Genomic DNA, 19,306 nt, shown 5'->3' on the forward strand with positions numbered 1-19,306 from the left:
TCCAACTCGTATAATTTCATGATAAAGTAGAGTAATGCCAACAAAAAGGAAATACAAATTAACAAAAATGTTTGATGTTTGAATGTCCCTGCTCTCTTTTCCTGCTTGCCCCAGATATGAAATGCTGTCATGTAGTCCATTTGCTCTTTCTGTTGCATATTATATACAGCCTACATTCTTGATGAGATATCATGTAACATTTGGTAAAAGTGAATTTGTCTTCAATGTGTTTTGATCGCTATCAATCAATCAATCAATCAATGTTTATTTATATAGCCCAATATCACAAATGTTACATTTGTCTCAGTGGACTTTACAGTTTGTACAAAATATCAGTATGACAATACGACACCCTCTGTCCTTAGACCCTCACATCGTACAAGGAAAAACTTCCAGAGAAAACCCACAGTTTAAAGGGAAAAATGGGAGAAACCTCAGGGAGAGCAACAGAGGAGGGATCCCTCTCCCAGGACGGACAGACGTGCAATAGATGCTGTGTGTAAATTGAAAAGATAATACATTTACAACATAGGTAGTCCAAATATTTGGAAATGCATGTGTGTATAATAGGAAGATGAATCCACGAGGATATCCATCCAGGACCTATGATCCAGGACCACAGCCACGACTCAAGATCCAGGGTTCGCGATCCAGGACACAGGACCGCAGGATCATCCATGACTCCGGATCCCGGCGTATATAGACACCAAAGAGAAAGACATTTGGGGAAGCTGGGTTAATCGGAACATGAGAGTACACAGGTATAGACAGAGAGAAGGAAGAAGTAAGATGAACTAAGCCTATATCAGCAAAACTAGGGGCTGAATCTAATCAGCCCTAACTATAAGCTTTATCAAAAAGGAAGGTCTTAAGCGCACTCTTAAAAACGGATAGGGTGTCTGCTGCCCGAACACAAACTGGAAGCTGATTCCACAAATGTGGAGCTTGATAAGAAAAGGCTCTGGCTCTCATTGTACTTTTAGAGACTCTAGGAACAACCAACAACCCTGCATTCTTGGAACGCAATGCCCTAGTAGGACAGTAGGGTATAATGAGTTATTTAAGATAAGATGGCACCTGCCCATTAAGGGCTTTGTAGGCAAGAAGAAGAATTTTAAATTCTATCCTGTGTTCTATAGGGAGCCAGTGTAAGGCAGCCAGAACAGGAGTAATGTGGTCCCTTTTCCTATGGTTCTATTTGTCTTGAAATAAAGTACGTTTTGCCAATGATACGTATATCCACAATCCCACATATCTGTTATACAGGTATATGAAAAGACAGTGAGCAAAACTCAGTACAAAGTACTTCTGCAGTCATGTTTATCTCACACTCACTGGCAGGGTGTCATGATCTGTCTTGTTTCCTGTTTTATTTTGAAAAGTCTTCACTTCCTGTCTCTGTTTTCCCGCCTGTTTGATTAGCTGATTGTGTTCACCTGATGTGTTTTCCCCAGCTGTGTCTCGTCCTTGTGATTACTCTTGCATAGTTTAGGTTCTGGTTTTCTGTTTTGATCAGATTTTTGTTCATTGTAATTTCCTTACCCTGCTATTTTCTGCTGGATTGATTACTATTTAAAGCATTTTTCTGCCAAGATATCATGTGTCCTGTACTTGGGTCCAGCATGCTTTGCTCTTAACGTGACGGTTGTTAATAATGCTGCCATCAAGGCTGGAGTCTGTGAATTAAAGCTGCAGGAAAGCAGATATTAGGAATGTTTGACTATTGTGGCATATTACCCGTTGAAGGATACAATTAATTATTAGTTAATAAGATAACCTTGGCTATTGAAACTCAAACTTTACCTTAAACTTAAATGTATTTGCACTACCAAATTATCATAGAGCAATCAATTAATAAGGTGTCATAATCCGAAGTTGTGATTTGACTCTGTGAACCGAGGCTTTAAACATGAGAAGTTTTTTACTACCAAGAAAAACTACTGAACTAAAAATATAAAATGAAAAGTTGATGAACAGTGGATGGATGAATTCAAAGTAACACAGCAAATATCATACAGGGCATGAGGTATTCGGCAGAATACGTGACCGAGCGGGATGACAACAATAGCAGAAAGACTTGGGGACAATATGAGATGGGAGACCCTTCTCATATTGCCTCTAATCAATACACTAAAGGAGGGGTTTTCAAATTGTGAGAAGGTGAGCCTCCCCTCAGAGAACATAAGAACAGCCGCGCCCCCCCCCCCTCCCAGTTATTATTGCTATTATTATTGTTGTTGTTGCTATAATGCAGGGGTATTCAATTGCATTTCAAAGAGGTCCAGTAAGAGACAAATTAAATGCTCTGTTTTTGCGGTCTACCTTTCTCTTTTTTGAGCACGCCATTTGAAACTACTCCGACTCTGGCCGTTTCTCAATCTCGAGGATACTGGCTTCCAAGTCAATATTTCAAGGATGCTACGTCATCAAGTGGCGCAGAAGGACCGTTCCAATCTCCAGCATACTTGGAATTCCACCGAGGCCGCGTCCTTGGTTTGGGGGAAATGTCGAGGCTGCACATGGGTAGACTTTGTGTCCTTAAAATCCACACAATGCTTTGCGCACGGACCAATTTCAAAAACTCTTGCGGAGAATGGCTGAACCGACGCAGCACACATTTAAATGTAGTGGCGTAGAACATGTAAATATGTTACTTTGTTACATTTGTTATCACCAAAAATGTGTTCCGTGAAAGTAAAGCAAGTTCATAATTAGATAGACATCGTGAGGTATTTACTTTCGGTACAGTTTATGTTGAAACCGTTAGAGAGAGTGGCACACTTGTTAGCCTGTTCCAGTCTTCTTCGTTTTCCGAAGCCGTGGCTTGGAAGTATACTTGCTTCGTTTCTGAAGGAAGTGACTTGGAAGTACGCGACTACCAAGCCAGTATCCTCGCGATTGAGAAACACCCTGTTTCTCTCTTCTTGTCTCGTCTCTGTGGGTGTTTCTCAATGTCGAGGAAGGCTGCTCCAGAGCCACTATTTCAAGCATACTACGAGTAGTAGTACACATGCCGCTTTTGTCTAATTAGTATGCATAAAAAGTGACAGGTGGACACGCCCCCAATTATGCAAATGAGCTAAGTCCCGCCTCCCATTGTTCGCGATCCTTTGATGTGAGGGTGAGGGGTCATCACCCCCTAGGGGTGAAATGCCCCCCTGTGTAGCGCCTTTGTTCGAGATCCTTTTGATGTGTGTTATGTGAAAAGCCCCCGGGCTAGCGCCTTTGTTGTCTAATTCTTTGATGTGTTGATTAAGTCTCTTTGAAGCTGTATTGTAGGCCCCCCTCAGAGCCCTTTTGTTGTCTAATCTAATTATGAAGTCTAATCTAATTATGATGTCTAATCTAATTAGCCTTTGGTGTTTGCCCTTTGATGTGAAGTGTTATAACAGGCCGGTGTGACTTCACACTGGTGTGCTATAAACCTTTGATGTTAATCTAGGTGCCTCTTTGAAGTTATGTGTGAGACTGTCTACCCAGCCCCCCTCCCAGCCTCCCCCCTTTTCTACCCCTTCCGGGGCTATGACGCAACAAATAGTGGGGGGTGGAATTAGGTAGAAATACGCTCAAACGAAATAACAAGACAGCAATTCCATTTACCCAGTCACCTTTTCAAAAAAGAAAAATGGCAAGAGACGCCTCGAATGGGGGTTAATCAGCCTGTGACAATTTACAGCCATCCGTCCGTAGCGTCAGTCAAGAAACGAATGCAGCAGCAGTGCGGGGGTCAGACGCCTACAGTCTGTGCACAAATGTATCTCGTGCCCTCTTTTGGTCATGCGCGCGTTCATGTGTGTTGGAGGAGGGGCTCTGTGAGGAAGTGGCAGATTTTCCCCGGTTTGACTGCAAAAGACTCTCACTTTTCTCCAAATGATCTAACCCTTACCTTTAAGAACAATTCACACACACACACACACACACACACACACACACACACACACACACACACACACACACACACACACACGTTGGAGCCCCCCCTTGATGTGGGGGTTGAGATAAGCCTGGGGTGTAAATGCCTATGTTAATTAAGACACTCTCTGTGAGATGAGAAGAGAGGGATGAAGTTAGTTTTTTTAAAAAAGAAATAAACTCAAATTAAATAAAAACAGCCATTAATTTTCACTCAACAAGACATCTAAAAACGTTATTGTCCTCTCTAGATTTGATTCAGGGTTTGTTTTAAATGATGTGTGCTGGCTAAGGATGTTTCTTTTCAAGTTGTTGTGAAACTGTTAACTACAAGAAGTATCTGTTTGCAAAGAGGTTATTTTCAAAAGATCTTATTTAGGTTTTAATAGTGATACCTAAGGATATTCTCTTTTAGTTGTATGGATTTGTGAACTAATGTGTAATTACTTTTATTAACTATAAGTGCACAGGATCATTCTAAGAAGAGGGAGAGGGCTAATGAGCCAGCACCATACCTCCTCTATGCATTTTCTTGACCTGTATCTGATCTTGAAAAACTTGACTCTTTTAAAAAAAGTTATTTTTCATCTATCATTTTCAACCATGCAGCAAGAGATCAAATTTAAGAATAAGTAATAGTTTGTCACGATTTTACGGGAAATAGTCAGTGCGCGATGTCACATCTTAAAGACAGCTTGAACTGGATAAATGGTTAGTCTTTTTTCAAACATACCGTACGTTCAGCATGTTAGTATATCTGGCCAATCGATTTAGACCCTACTGCCCTAGACGCATGCCCTCAATAGGGAAGTCACGCTTTGGGAAGAGGTGTTTCATTTCACAGATCCACCTTGATTGTTGTTGTGAGGGGTGAAGGAAGAGGGACGGGGGAGGAAAATTCAGAGGATGAAGAAGCAGAAAACATAACTTGTTTGTAAAACGGACAGCACGTCAGTTTCAAGAAAATACACCGTGTTTATGCATGACAGGCAAAATATCTTGAAGCCCTATAAAAAAAAGGTACAAGTATATTGTGTTGAAAATATCGCAAAAACTCGTAATTTTGTATAATGTATTAGTTGCATGTTGTATTTAGCTAGAAATCACTATGTAGTTTTTCAAAAAATATAATGGAAAAAGGAGAGAAAGACAACAAACTAAATATCACAGTATGTTGAAAAATATGAAAAAGTAATGTGTTTAAAATAACATGAAAGAAATTAAAGTAACGCTTCTAAAAAACATATATTTTAGAAAAGTAATGTTAGTCATGTCAAGTTATCAAGACTGCTGTGTTTCATCGAAACAGTGTTAAAATCACAAACTTGCCTTTTAGAGAGACATAAAGAAAACGAATTCCTTACAAATTAATGAATATTTTACCCGGTTAAAAAGGTTTGCATCCATTAAAGTGTAACTAAAAGTATCTTAGTAACACAAGAAAAGAGAATAAAGCAGTGATGTCAACAAAACTGGATTGCTCCATTGAAATAGTGTTAAAATCAAAAAGTGCCTCTAAAGAAAATGTATTCAGATAAAGTATTTTATTTTCAGAAATGTTTAAGGTTTTGCATACATAAAAAGTGTATCTTACAGTTCCTTTGTGAGAGAATTACACACAAATCTGCAGAGTGTCACTAAAAAGTTTTACACAGGGACTGACATTCTGTATGGGGGTTTCACACGGACACAAAGTACTTCATTATCTACTTTTTCAGCTTTTATACACAAAAGTGTATCTTTCAGTAACTTTCTCAGAGAATTTAAGCATAAATCTGTCAAATGTTTAAAACAGCCTTGTTTCACTGAAATAGCCTCAAAATCACAAACTGCCATTAAGAGTCAGATTCTTAACGAAATCTACTAATACAAAGTACTTCATTATCTACTTTTCAGCTTTTATACACAAAAGTGTATCTTTCAGTAACTTTCTCAGAGAATTTAAGCATAAATCTGCCAAATGTTTCAAAAAACAGCCTTGCTTCACTGAAATAGCCTCAAAATCACAAACTGCCATTAAGAGTCAGATGCTTTACGAAATCTAATAAAACAGAGTACTTTCATGGTAGTGGTCAGCTTTTAAAAAAGAAAAGTGTATCTTTCAGTAAAGTATAATGGAAAAAGGAGAGAAAGACAAAAAACTAAATATCACAGTATGTTGAAAAATATGAAAAAGTAATGTGTTTAAAATAACATGAAAGAAATTAAAGTAACGCTTCTAAAAAACATATATTTTAGAAAAGTAATGTTAGTCATGTCAAGTTATCAAGACTGCTGTGTTTCATCGAAACAGTGTTAAAATCACAAACTTGCCTTTTAGAGAGACATAAAGAAAACGAATTCCTTACAAATTAATGAATATTTTACCCGGTTAAAAAGGTTTGCATCCATTAAAGTGTAACTAAAAGTATCTTAGTAACACAAGAAAAGAGAATAAAGCAGTGATGTCAACAAAACTGGATTGCTCCATTGAAATAGTGTTAAAATCAAAAAGTGCCTCTAAAGAAAATGTATTCAGATAAAGTATTTTATTTTCAGAAATGTTTAAGGTTTTGCATACATAAAAAGTGTATCTTTCGGTAACCTTTTTGAGAGAATTAAGCATAAATCTGTCAAATGTTCAAAACAGCCTTGTTTCCCTGAAATAGCCTCAAAATCACAAAATGCCTGCACACTGGAATGTGCTATGACAGATATGGCCCTCTTGGGCACTCTGGAACAAGGTAGCGCTCCATGGAACGAGCAAACCCCCCACCCCTCAGCATACAAGCTCTTGGATTTAAAACAGAGGGAGGGCACTGTAAAGACAAAGGATCAAACGTGGAGGGCAAAGAAAATCTAAAAAATCAACTTAGTATCAAAGAAATCATGTTTGAGTGGAAAACGTTTCATATTTTCCTGCTAACCTTGAATTATCCTGTCCTGTCGTTTCGCTCACAGCTGTTTCTTACACATGACATGCATTGTTTTACAATTTATTACATAAGGTGAACATGTTTATGTGTTGCACAGGATATAATGGAGCCAAGTACGTATTAATAAAAACAAATGCTAGCTAACTGACTTGCATGAATCAAAATATATGTAAACCTCTATTATCAGTCCATCCTTTATGTTCTGTTTTTTATTCCGCTAAAACCATCTTCTGTGTTTTTCTACCCTATTAAGCAAAATAACTCTTAACACTGGAAATGTTATAAAATGTTAAAAGGGCTTCTTGTGCTATATACACAATTGTCCTTCATTCAATTTGTCACTTAGGTTGCAAATAACCAACATACCCACTGACAATGGGGCATAAAATCAGGTTTTTCCCCTCTTTTGGTGTAAACTGAGCTTGTGTCTAATCCGTTCCAGCCAAACCAAACACGAGTAAAAGGAGAACAAGACTTTTCACAGGCTGTGGAGAATGCTGCTGAATAAGTCAAACAGACCAACACAGAGCAGAAAAGGGAACATTTGTCGCCACATTAACATACCGACTCCTCTATCAGTTTTGATTTATAAAGAACCTCTCCAAAACTTCACAGGCCAAATTATTCAAATTTAGACTGATGTTTTCTCAATTTGTGACCAAAAGCGTAATTTCACACAAAAGTCCCAGTCAGTCTATTCCAACAGACCAAGTGGAAAATCTCTCAAACTATTTAAACACAAAGCGTCAATTTGGAGATTTCTTTCTTTGATAGCCATATTAAAAGATACCATTGATCTTTTTGTTCATTTTGTTGGTTTGCTCTCAAGTCCTTATGGTCAAGAAAATGACTCCTTTTGTGGTGGAGCAAAATCAATGCAAATTAATCCTTTATTCATTTCCCTGTGAATAATTCAATTCTTTGCACTTTTGTGTTACCAATTATATTTGCAAAGTAGGCTACTTTGTTTCCAAACATTTGTTTTCACTCCTGTCGGTGGGGGGTGGGGGGCCTCATCTCACAATGTCGCTTGGGGCCCCAAGTTGGCCAGGGACGGCCCTGTGTACCCCTGATGTCAAGGTTCTGTGTGTATATAATATTTGATGTACTTTCAATTTTCTTGAAAAATGGAGGGGAAAAAAGAGGAACATAAAGGATTCGTTTGTCAGAAGTTCAGAACACACACACACACACACACACACACACACACACGCACACACACACACACACACACACACACACACACACACACACACACACACACACACACACACACACACACACACACACACACACACACAGTATTTGTTAGCTTTCGTTTCCTCAGAACAGACCGCCCACTTTAAGATCGCCTGCTCTCTCCTCTGCAAACAGCAGGAGGAGGATGATGAAGGTGTGTTGGATGAAGCCTGTTGATCACTAAAGTCAGTTCTGAGAGCTGTGCAAGTTCGACAGTGATCGGACCGAGACTGCGGAGGAACATATCTCCGGGATGGTGAGTGTGTGGTGTGTGTGTGTGTGTGTGTGTGTGTGTGTGTGTGTGTGTGTGTGTGTGTGTGTGTGTGTGTGTGTGTGTGTTTCTATTTCCATGTGTGTGCGCAGTGTTAGAAAACAGTCACGATCTAAATCATTGAAAATCAGTCTTTCATTCCTCAGTTTCATCTAGCATTGTATTCGTCTCGATTTTACGGATCATACATTCTGCTCACATTACATTTTTGTCGGATTTCGAATCTTTTGAGGAGCTTCCTGTTTCGTACTTTGACATCGCAGTGCACTCACACCCAAAAAAACCTATAGGCCTATCAGTCAAATAAAACCCATTATTAAACTATAATGTGAGACTTCTCTTCGCTAAATACGTCGTGTATTGCGCAGAAAGAGTTACATCTGCAGCTTCGTCCGGGTTTTATTCAACCACTGTTGGCACCAGAGAGCACAATGGGGAAATTAGAGCTTTTTCAGAAATCCAAAGGAGCTTCTCATCATGACGCAGCAGAAACCCTGAGACAGACAGGAAGGGATTCACGACGTGCAGTGTGTTGTCAGGGTGGATGTAAACAGTACTGTCACTATTTAATTCATCAGCACTTCAATATACTAAATTAATTATTATACTTCATGGACACAAGGGCCACTTCCTGTGTCTTTCTTTTCTGTAACCTCTTCCTTAAATGCAGAAGAAAAAATAACACCAGGCAGTCCTTTCACATATTTTAATAATTAACAAATATGGTCCATAAAGTTTAGGGTTGGGTTTTATCTTTTTATTTGATTGGTTATTACAGTGGCGTTTCCAGGTGGGTGATGCATCATCTGGACCTGGGAAGTAACTAAGTACAAGTAGCCTACTACTCTACTAAGTAAAAATGTTTATGTAATTGTTCTTTACTTGAGTAGTTCCATGGTATGCTACTTTATACTTCTACTCCACTACATCTATAAAGATAAATCATACATTTATTAACAGCTTTAGCTACTTTAACAAAACACATCTCTCAAAATGAAACTAGTGGACTAACTCTTTAAGTCACAAAAGAGACAAGCTATTTAAATATTTTACAAAAAGTCTATCAGAACTTTGTTTGTCTAGTAAAATGCTACTTGATGCAACAATACTATCTAGAAATGTCAATATATAATTATAATTATATACAGTACACACATGAAGGCAATTTTTCTGCACAATGATTACTTTTACTTTTGAACCTTGAAGTACATTTTGTGGACATTACATATTGGAGATTATGAATGTAGGACTTTTACTTGTAAGTATTTTGACAATAATGTATTGGTACTTTTACTAAAGTAAAGCATCTGAATACGTCTTCCATCGCTGTGAGTCAGTAGGCCTCTCTTGAACTCATCCATAACACATACACTCTTTGCCAACTGTGCAACGGGGTCCTTGGTTTTAGGCTCAGAAGCCAAAACAGCATCACAGTCGTCCATTTCCTTTCTGCAGCACGCTTCTTCTCTTCCTTTTTCTTTCCTAGGGCAGCCGCAGCAGCAGAGGAACGGCCACAGGTTTAAGCGTTATATTGATGGTTCTGGCTGGAGTGAGTAGGGCAACAGGAAGAAGGCCTTGTTTTAACGCTATTATAATCATTTGAATTTCAAAATAATTCAAATGTATTCGTAATGAGTTAAATACAGCTGCAGCTATGATGTGCATGAGATATCTGTGTTATTGTACCACCTCCTGGTCACAGGCCTGTACAACATACAGCCTCTTATAACACGTATGATAGATCTCATTGGAGAACAATCTAACTGTTGACTGTACAACTAAATTAGCTTTGAAATATTTTTCCTCATGATCAATGTTCGTTTATTTTGCTTTTACTATTACACTGCATGGTTAATTTCCCCCTGGCTTAATAATTTATTCCGGATGATATACAGTAAGACAGATCATCAACAAGGACCAACTAAATTTGCTCAAACTGCTCTTTCGAGTTACAGCAAAATAAACTGAGGAATTCTATCCCTACACATAGTAGACCGTTAAAGTCAGATTAAAACTGTTACTCCCTAAGGTCTTTTTTTATGTCACGTGAAAAATGTAATTTTATATATGCAATGCATACCCAGGGATAAATCAGTATTGTGCTTAAGCTGATGCATTCCGTTTTTTGTACACTGTCCCGGTTTTAAATAAATGTCTTACCTCCATGTTACAACAGTGTATGTGTCTCTGAACTCAATTTATAAAATACATATGAGAAAAAACTTTAAATAACCTGTTAAGAAAAGCAAATTCATCAAACACTAATGCTTGCCTGAATGCCAAAATGACTGCTGGGATACCTGTGCTGTCAAGTTCATACAAGTTACCAAATGATGCATGGGGATTTAGACATTTCACAAAAACCCAAGTTCAGACAAGAGCGTGGAGTGAGTAACGCCCGGATCTGGTTAGAGAGTCTGAGGGCAGGGGTCCATGATGGCAGGTCAGGGGAGGGGAGGCTTTCATATGACATGTTGTTTGTGCAGATAGCATGAAATAGAAAAATCGCCGTCGCCAGTTATGTGCTAATGTAGCGTTAGCTCGTTTTCGTTAAGTGCTGATTTAGACGCTTGGTGTTTGAATTGTGTTTCGTTTAGGTACAAATTGTTAATATTGTCTGTTTCCTCCCGTTAAGTGGGTATGCATCATTAATAGGTTGTTAAATGTTAACAAGCCCTGAGACTCTGTTTCTTACAAGATGCTGCGTCCCGCGGGGGCAATCGGACTCAAGAGGTTAAGACATCAATATGATTATATTACTACTTTCTGTTGCAGCATCAATGGTCAAGATGAAAAGTGAGCCAGCTATCATGGAATAAAGGTAAAGAGAACATGTATGTTATTGTATGTTAAACGAGCCTTCCTATGCAATTTATAGTCCTCTAATGTGATTTGCTCCTTTTAAATTATTTGATTATTTTTGTAGGTTTAGTGATCTACTTTTGTGAAGAAGAAACCAACACCGCCATGGCAGATCGAGGTGAAATCAAGGTAAATGACAGTTAAACAATCAGTATTTTAAAGGAATGTAATTTGCAATACATTTACATGCATGCGATAAAGTTATCAATCTAAACCAGGGGTCACCAACCTTTTTTAGAGTGAGGGCTACTTTAAAAAAATAAAACAAGTCAGGGGCTAGCTACTTTTACACATTTTAATATTATTATATGCTGACCTTTAACCTTTGTGTGCTGTTTGGGTCTGTGGGACCCGTTTTCAGTGTTTACTAAAATAACATGTATTCAATTTAATTAATATAACCTGCTTTATTTGGGGGTGGACCTCACCTCCTCTAGAGGGGTCCGGGGGCATGCATGGAAGATTTGTTTAAAATGTTGAAGTTAAAAGCATCAATCTGGAGCACTTTGAGAACAACATGAATGTATGGACACAGCTCTCAACACTCAGATAAAAGGGAGCTGTATACTTTTCAATAATCCAAACATCTTTAGAATATGATCACAACCAATAACACATAATTTAAACTGGTTTATTCTTATTTTATGTTACCTAGTTAGCATTCTTTCTTTTTATGTATGCATATTTTACTAATCACTCCCCTTTTAAACGTTTTTTTTTACTGTCCTATAGTACACATTGGAATGATTTCTTACTTTATCTATATTAAATAGATAAAGGTGTGCTCTCCCTAGCTCTCCCTCCCTCCCTCCCTTCCTAGCTCTCTCTCTCTCCCTCTCTGTCGCTCGCTCACAGAGGCTGTGTGCTCCTCCGTGGCGAGGACGGCTTGCGTTAAAAAAATAAAAATAAACATATTTGTAAAGTGGGAGGACACAAACGGGATTTCGAAAAGAGCGGGGGACATGTCCCCCCTGTCCCCAGTGGAGATTACGCCATGCGTGTGTGTGCGTCAAGTGGAATAAATATATATGCAAGTTGCAACACACACAGAGTAAAACTCTGCCCCTCATGTGCTGTATAGGCTGTTCAATGGGGCTGATGTGTTGTGTAGATTCTGCCAGAAGGAACATCAGCGGGGAGGTGCCACATTGCTTTTCTTCCCGACTGCAACGCTGGTCCCGCAAATCAAGCAAGAACGTGATTGGTCGATATTCATTGGGGGTGGGGGGAGGAGGGGTGTTAGATATAGAGTTGTAGTAAGTAGATAGAGTTCGCTATGATTTAGGTTTAGTTTATGCATAGGGTAGATTCTTTTAATTACATTTCCTTTTTTGTTTTGTGTATTTTATACATTTTGGATTTGCTTGGCGAGCTATTTTTAGAACATGCCCCGCGGGCGACTCACGTTGCCCCTGCGGGCGACTCACGTTGCCCCTGCGGGCGACTAAGTGCCCGCGGGCATCGTGTTGGCTACCCTTGATCTAAACTCTAACCTATTAAACAACTTCAAGTTGTTATGTATTACTACACCTTATGTTTCAACACCTTAATATGGTCAACAAATAAGTGTTCATTAATTTGAGTTGGAAAAATAACAGGACTTTTTTATTTCAGAGTCAGGAGGAGGATCTGCCACCGGACATCAAGGACTGGAGTAAACATCAAGTGAAAGCATGGACTCTCACGTTAGATGATGTTGATGACGGAGTTGCAGAAATCTTGTTTGAGCAGGACATTAATGGACCAAGTCTTTTGCTTTTAGATAGAGAAGACTTAAAACAAATGGGTGTGACTTTTGGACCTGCAAAACTTTTCATTCATGCCAGAGATGAGTTAGTGACATTTAAGAAAGAGGAGCCAACAAATGCTACAAATCAGTGTGGAAGACCATGCAAGCCTTATCCATTTTGTAGGCAGCATGATACACATAGATATATCGAGAGCAACATTCTTGATATTCCAGAATCAGGTGCCTTAGACTTAATTGAACCCTGCCATGAGTATAAAGGTTTCACCAATACAACTGATGAAACTAAAATGAGCAAGTTCACTGCTGAGGTTATCCGCTTTGCAGCTGCCTGCATGAATAGCCGCACAAATGGCACCATACACTTTGGAATAGGTGACGAGCCAGATTTCAGCCATGGACAAGTGTTGGGAGTGGTCGTTAAGGACAAAGAGGCCTATTTAAAGGAACTAAAATCTGCCATTGATGGTTACTTTGAGTATAAACACAAACAATCTGCTCAAAATTGCATCAAACCTCCTCGATTTGTTGAGGTTCTCAACAAGAATATGACATCTTCTGACAAATGTGTCATAGAAGTGGACATAGTTCCTGACTGTATGCTGTGTGAAGAAAGCATCTTCCACACATTCAACATGAACATTAAAAAAGCCAAAAAAAAAGGAAAAGGTAAAGAAACAGACGAAAATGAAACAAAACCATACAAGCAACTCTTTGTCCGAGATGGAGGTAGTAGCAGGAATCTTCTCGCACCAACCACATCCACCAAACTGATGGAAGAGTACAACCAGTTCGTTGACGGTATGGCACAGCGGTCACAACTCCGGAAACAAGCTGAAGAGAAGCACCTCAATGTGATTAAAAGCAGTACCCAAGGCTCTAGACTCAGTCAGATGATAACTGGTGGAACCCACTCTTTAGATAAGTCACACTTTGAGTGTTACGTGATAGTAACTAACAAATCACATTCAATCCAGTTAGAATCTTTAGGATTCCTCGTAGAGCTCAACCCAACAGCTGTTTTGGACTTTGATCCAGAATCAGCTAAACATGGTTTACAATGTCACTTCGAACAGCAGAGTACAGTAAGTGTCCATTTACCAGCAAAGTATAAAATCACAGAAGGAGTCGAGGACATTGCAAAAAAGTTGAAATTAACTCGAAACACCAGCTGGGTGTTCTGCAATGGAGGTATTGAGGATGAGACACCTTCAGACATAGATGAGTGGTTGATGGAAAAGGGAGCCTCAATTCGAGATGTGATTTCTTTCTTGTGTCGGAAAGATGTACTTCCAAACAAGAGATTCCTTGTTATCTTTTTACTTTTGTCAACAGTGAGTGAGAGGATGGACCCTCTTGTTGAGACTTTCAGTACATTCTGGCAGGAGCTCAGAGGCACAGAGCAAATCCTTTGTATATGCGACAATGAAAAAGCATTTACCTCCTGGAAGGACCTAATTGATGTTCGGTGCGGGATCAATATCTCTGGAAGATGCATATATGATCTCAGCTTTGCTGAAGTCAATGGCACTATCCTAAGTCTTTTGTCCAAAAACCGTAGGTCCAGTCGTTTCCTACCCTGTGGGGGGGGAAGCAAAGTCTCCTTTGAAAAGAAAGTGGAGCGTAGCCTGAGTTCCTTAGAGGTCCTGTGTGTGAACCAATGTGACGGAGGAAACGAGGAACAAATTGTCACCGAGGAGAACTTCTACAAGGGAGGAAAAGTCTCATGGTGGAATTTCTATTTCTCAGAGCAGCCTGCATCCACACCATTTATCAAACGAGACAAGTTTGACTTCATCATGGACACAGTCATACCAGACTTGTGCTCCCTGAGAAATGCCTGTGTGGTGTTCAACCTTGTGCATGTGCCTGGATGTGGTGGTACAACTTTGGCCATGCACACTTTATGGGCTCTCCGGGACAAATTCCGTTGTGCAGTCCTCAGAGACAGCAATGCTGACTTTGCTGAAGTTGCTGATCAAGTGGTCAATCTTTTAATGTACAAACATGAGGAGAAATCACCACGCATCCCTGTTTTGCTGATGATAGATGACTTTGATGATAAGGAAAAAGTATTTGACTTGCAGCAGCTCATCGAGAAAGAGTGTGCCAAGAAAAGGATTCAGTCAAAGTCTTCACAGGTAATTCTTCTGAACTGTATGAGGTCAGAGTCGTCTGAACAGACTGAACAAACTGAAGAGACAGTATTCATTGGCAACAATCTCTCCGAGAAGGAGCAGGAACTGTTTGAGAAAAAACTTAAAGAAATAGAGAAGACACACAAGAATGCAGACACGTTCTATGGGTTCATGATCTTGAAGAAGAACTTCAAGCCAGAGTATGTTCAAGGAGTGGCCCGCAATACCCTAAAGAGCTTCAACATAAATCAGAAACATGCACAACTCCTGGCTGTTCTAGTTCTGTTGAAGGTATACTGCAACAGATCCTCACTGTCTGTCTCCTTGTGTGAGGAGTTTCTTGGTCTTCAACCAAAACCAGTCTGTGGGACCATCAAAGTTGAAGAAGGGTTTGGGACATTTTCCACTTTAATTGACACCTGCTCAGTTGTGGGTAAGGTAGTATTTAAAGCCGTGAAAATGATCCATCCAAGTATCGCTGAGCACTGTTTGCAGGAACTCACAACAACACACAATGTGAGCAAAGCTGATATTACTGACCTCCTGCTGACCACAGAAAAGCTTTATGAGAGCACACAAGGCAAAGACCAACTCCTGCAAGATGTTCACCACATTTTGGTGAAGAGATATCATTCAGTGGAGGAATCTCAGTTCTCTCCACTAATTCAACACATTGCAAGTGAAACCCCAGGACTTGAAGAGATGGTGCTACAAAATGCATCCAAACGATTTCCAAAAGATGCAGTTGTTTCTCAGTTACTGGCCAGGTACTATTACCTAAAGAAGAAGGACTTCTTAGAGGCAGCAGATTGGGCACGTAGAGCAAGGGAACTCTCCAACGACAGCTCCTATTTTGCTGACACATCAGCACAAGTTATCAAGCATGAGCTGAAAAATGCCATTGCAAACTACAAGGAGGAACCTATCAGTCCTAACAAATTGGACGAGCTTCTCAAAATGGCCCAGTCAGCAATAGATGCGTTCAAGGATACACAGAGCATTGCAAAGAAGGAGTCATTGCTTCGATTGAAAAACTTGAAAGACAACTGCCCTTTCAACACAGCAGGGTGCCTGGGAGAAATTCAGGTTGGTGTAATTGTCATTGAAGTGCTGGAAAAGACCCCGGTGTTTTCTTACGACAATGTCCGCCATGACATTATGAGCGGGGTACTCTCTGGAGATGTGAAACTTCAGGATGTAGAGAGAAACGATAAACGGCACCAAAAACACACACACTACTACACGATTCTCAGGCCGTTTGAGGATTTGCTTTACAGCCTCAGATGTAGGATGAAGGTGAACTTCGACTTCCTTGACAGTTTTTATGTGAACTTGGGCTCCAGATCTGGAATGAAAGACAATCGTGACCAAATAGCCCAAAAGGAGCTTTCCAGATGTTTCAGAGTGTATGCAAATCTCTTCTGCAAGACAGATTCTGCAGATCTTCTGAAGAATCAGGGCATGCTAAACATGCTGAAACTCCACAAGGCAAGACAATACCTGGAGATGAAAAAAGCTGACAGCTACTCTGGGATTCTGACGTGTCTCTCAAACAAGGTCTCATCTGATATATTGAATAAGATCGCCAGACAGTATGCGTTCCTTTGTGATCATCCCCATAGGCCGACTGTGAGGGAAAGAATCAACTTCATCTACGTCAATGTTGTGTTGAGTTGTATCAAACTGGAATCAAAATACATCCTGCCATACCAGAAACTAATAGATCTCCTTTACCAAGTCATGCATGAGCAAATCCCAATAAGTGAGACTTTGTCCCTTTACTTCATTGCCGTTGTGTTGTTGTGGCCACAGCAGTGCAATCTGCAGAATGTTCTACCTAGAAGTCTGGGGATGTGCATCTTACAGATGAGGACCTCCTATCACACGGAGATGAAGGGAGTGTACAATGGAAAGAGGCCCATTGTCCATTTCTTCCTGGGGAGGAAACAGGGCTATGGACGACTTGTACACCTAGGGGAAATCACAAAGTGCATCAAGGCTGGGCAGGAAGAGTTTGCTGTGAAGTGGGAAAATGGCAAAATATGGAAAGAGAAGGAGGTGGAGACGCGCCTTTGCAGGGTCACTGGCGAGGTGAAGAATAAGTTTATACTGGCAGATACTTGTATCCCAAACCTGAAGATTGAAGTCACCCCAATGTTTAGAAGTCAGCTTTATGCTCATGCCGAGGGGTCAACAGTGTCCTTCTTCACTGGTTTCTCAATGAGAGGCCCTGTTGCACTGGACATTAACTAAACTTTGAAAGCAGCCTGTTCCAACATGCTGTAGCTTTCAGCTAAACATTGCATCCCTCTGTTCATACACACTGGCTTAAAAGTAAACAGTGATGCAAAATCAACCAATGTACAGCTATGTTCTGTGTTCATCCCAGGCTCTGTACATTACCTTTTTCAGTCTGTTGTTTTGTAAAGAAAAGTAATTGTCAATTATAACCTTAAAATCCAACCTATTGAAAATGTCTTGTGTTTGAATGTGTCCTCACGCTCACAGGTCACTGTCAATTATTTTTAACAATGGTGAAAATCAAAATGATATGACCTGAAAAGGAATTCAACTATTACTTTTTTGCATGTTCAGGATCAACTAAATACAAATGTGTGGCAGTTTGATAATATTGCTCCATGAAATGAAATGATGTGCTTTATATATTTAAGAACACATTAAGTTGTGAAATAACTCTTAAGAATTTCAAATGTTTTGCATCATGTATCTGGGATTCATCATGTTCCATCATTTATTTTAAATTGAAACCATTTTGCTTTTGATAGTCTTTGAACAATGTCTGTATCTTTATATAACTGATATTGAAATGTTGATTTTATTTGTTTGTATATATTCATTATGAATTATTCATCATATATATCATCCATAATACTGTTTAGCTTTTGAGTTCCTTTACTTTTGTTGAGAGTTTGGTTCAATCACATTTTCTTATACCATTCAATGAAAAACAATGAGCATTCCATTTTTGCAATAACTCTAATAAAGATGTAATGAAACCTTAACATGTAAGAAGTTATTTACATTCAAATGCAATGTTTTTATTGGCTATCTAGCCAAACGAAAGAAACATCACTATCCTAAAACTTTGTATCACAAAATCAATGTATTGCCTTGTACTATATGTTCTGGGCCTTAGTTATTAACGTAATATAAACATAACTTGTCTTGAGTAAAATTACTTTTTTACATAACTCCAAATACGACATTATTTGAAATGTACACAAATCCTGAAATCAGCCTTTGATTTAAAACTAAACTTTCAGAGGAGACTTTGAAAGAAATAGGAGTTTATAGAATGTCTTCATCTCAGTCACTCAGAATTTATTTATAATATAATATAAAAATGAAACATATTTTACACCCACCACAATAATAATACATGGATACCTGTTTGACGTGTTTAAGATAATGTGGATTTAGGGAGGCCAATTATTTGAAAATATTTTGTTATAACTGAGCAAAACCATAATGTATCAAGCCTCAAATACTCCTGCTCTCTGACGCTTTACCTGGGCAGGGTATACAAATCGGCAGGCCTTTTCTAGAGCAAGTGAAAAATCAATCGATTAGTAAAATAAGCCAAATCCAGAACCACCTCTTTTAAAAGATTGATAAGGTTTGGTAAAAGAAATGTGTTAAAAATTAAAAAAAAACATGTTTTATTTAAAGACAAATGGGATGGTTCCAAATTCTGTGAAGTTTGTAATAAATGGATGGAGATAACCTGGAAGCGAGCAGACTTTCTAAGACCCAACTAACATTTCTCCTTTCCTCTTCTTGATGGGAATAGTAGATCCTAATCTATTAAATGTTGGTTTTATTGTATTAAATCAGATTGAGAAATTGAAGCAGAAGAACGCACAGGCACGTAGATTGTACACATGAGAGTATGCAGCTGAATATAGATGTGTATGTGTGTATATGAAGACAGATATACTTGCATGCAGACCACTAGAAGTAAAGATGGCAAAAACCTTTCCTAAGGATTGAGTTAGGGCCAACACATACTTTTCAATACCTCTTATTGTGCATATTCATATATTAGTTTGTGTCAAAATACTTACCTTTACCAACCAAATATATACAAACTGTATAATAATGAATTATGTATTGGAGGTGAAGTACTTTTGGGATGTTTTTTTTACCAGTAACGCACACAGGAGGGCGCAACATCCTCAGAAATGATTAAACCTGTGCTATA

The 19,306-nt window shown here is 39.0% G+C and overlaps 1 protein-coding gene across 2 annotated transcripts; it reads left to right on the forward strand.

Annotated features, from left to right (window-relative positions):
• The first annotated feature begins 8,151 nt into the window (after positions 1-8,151).
• LOC117547590 (sterile alpha motif domain-containing protein 9-like) lies at positions 8,152-18,107 on the forward strand. Of its 2 annotated transcripts, XM_034218412.1 has the most exons (5): positions 8,164-8,322; positions 9,824-9,886; positions 11,113-11,158; positions 11,264-11,328; positions 12,814-18,107. In XM_034218412.1, exons 4-5 carry the CDS (start codon positions 11,305-11,307, stop codon positions 17,335-17,337), a joined length of 4,548 nt encoding a protein of 1,515 aa, XP_034074303.1. In that variant the 5' UTR covers positions 8,164-8,322; positions 9,824-9,886; positions 11,113-11,158; positions 11,264-11,304; the 3' UTR covers positions 17,338-18,107. The 2 variants fall into 2 exon arrangements, with proteins under 2 accessions (XP_034074302.1, XP_034074303.1); XM_034218411.1 differs by lacking the exon at positions 9,824-9,886 and having other exon boundaries at positions 8,152-8,322.
• Positions 18,108-19,306: the final 1,199 nt, after the last annotated feature.

The sequence above is a fragment of the Gymnodraco acuticeps genome, unplaced genomic scaffold (genome assembly GCF_902827175.1).
Source record: "Gymnodraco acuticeps unplaced genomic scaffold, fGymAcu1.1, whole genome shotgun sequence".
In the NCBI taxonomy this organism is placed as follows: Eukaryota; Metazoa; Chordata; class Actinopteri; order Perciformes; family Bathydraconidae; genus Gymnodraco; species Gymnodraco acuticeps.

What these genes read in the sequence shown, in the direction of transcription:
- LOC117547590 (XM_034218411.1), top strand. Translation starts at nt 11,305, where the DNA reads ATGGCAGATCGAGGTGAAATCAAG. An exon ending in CAGATCGAGGTGAAATCAAG is followed by an intron (nt 11,329 to 12,813) that starts GTAAATGACAGT and finishes TTTTTATTTCAG; the next exon opens with AGTCAGGAGGAGGATCTGCC.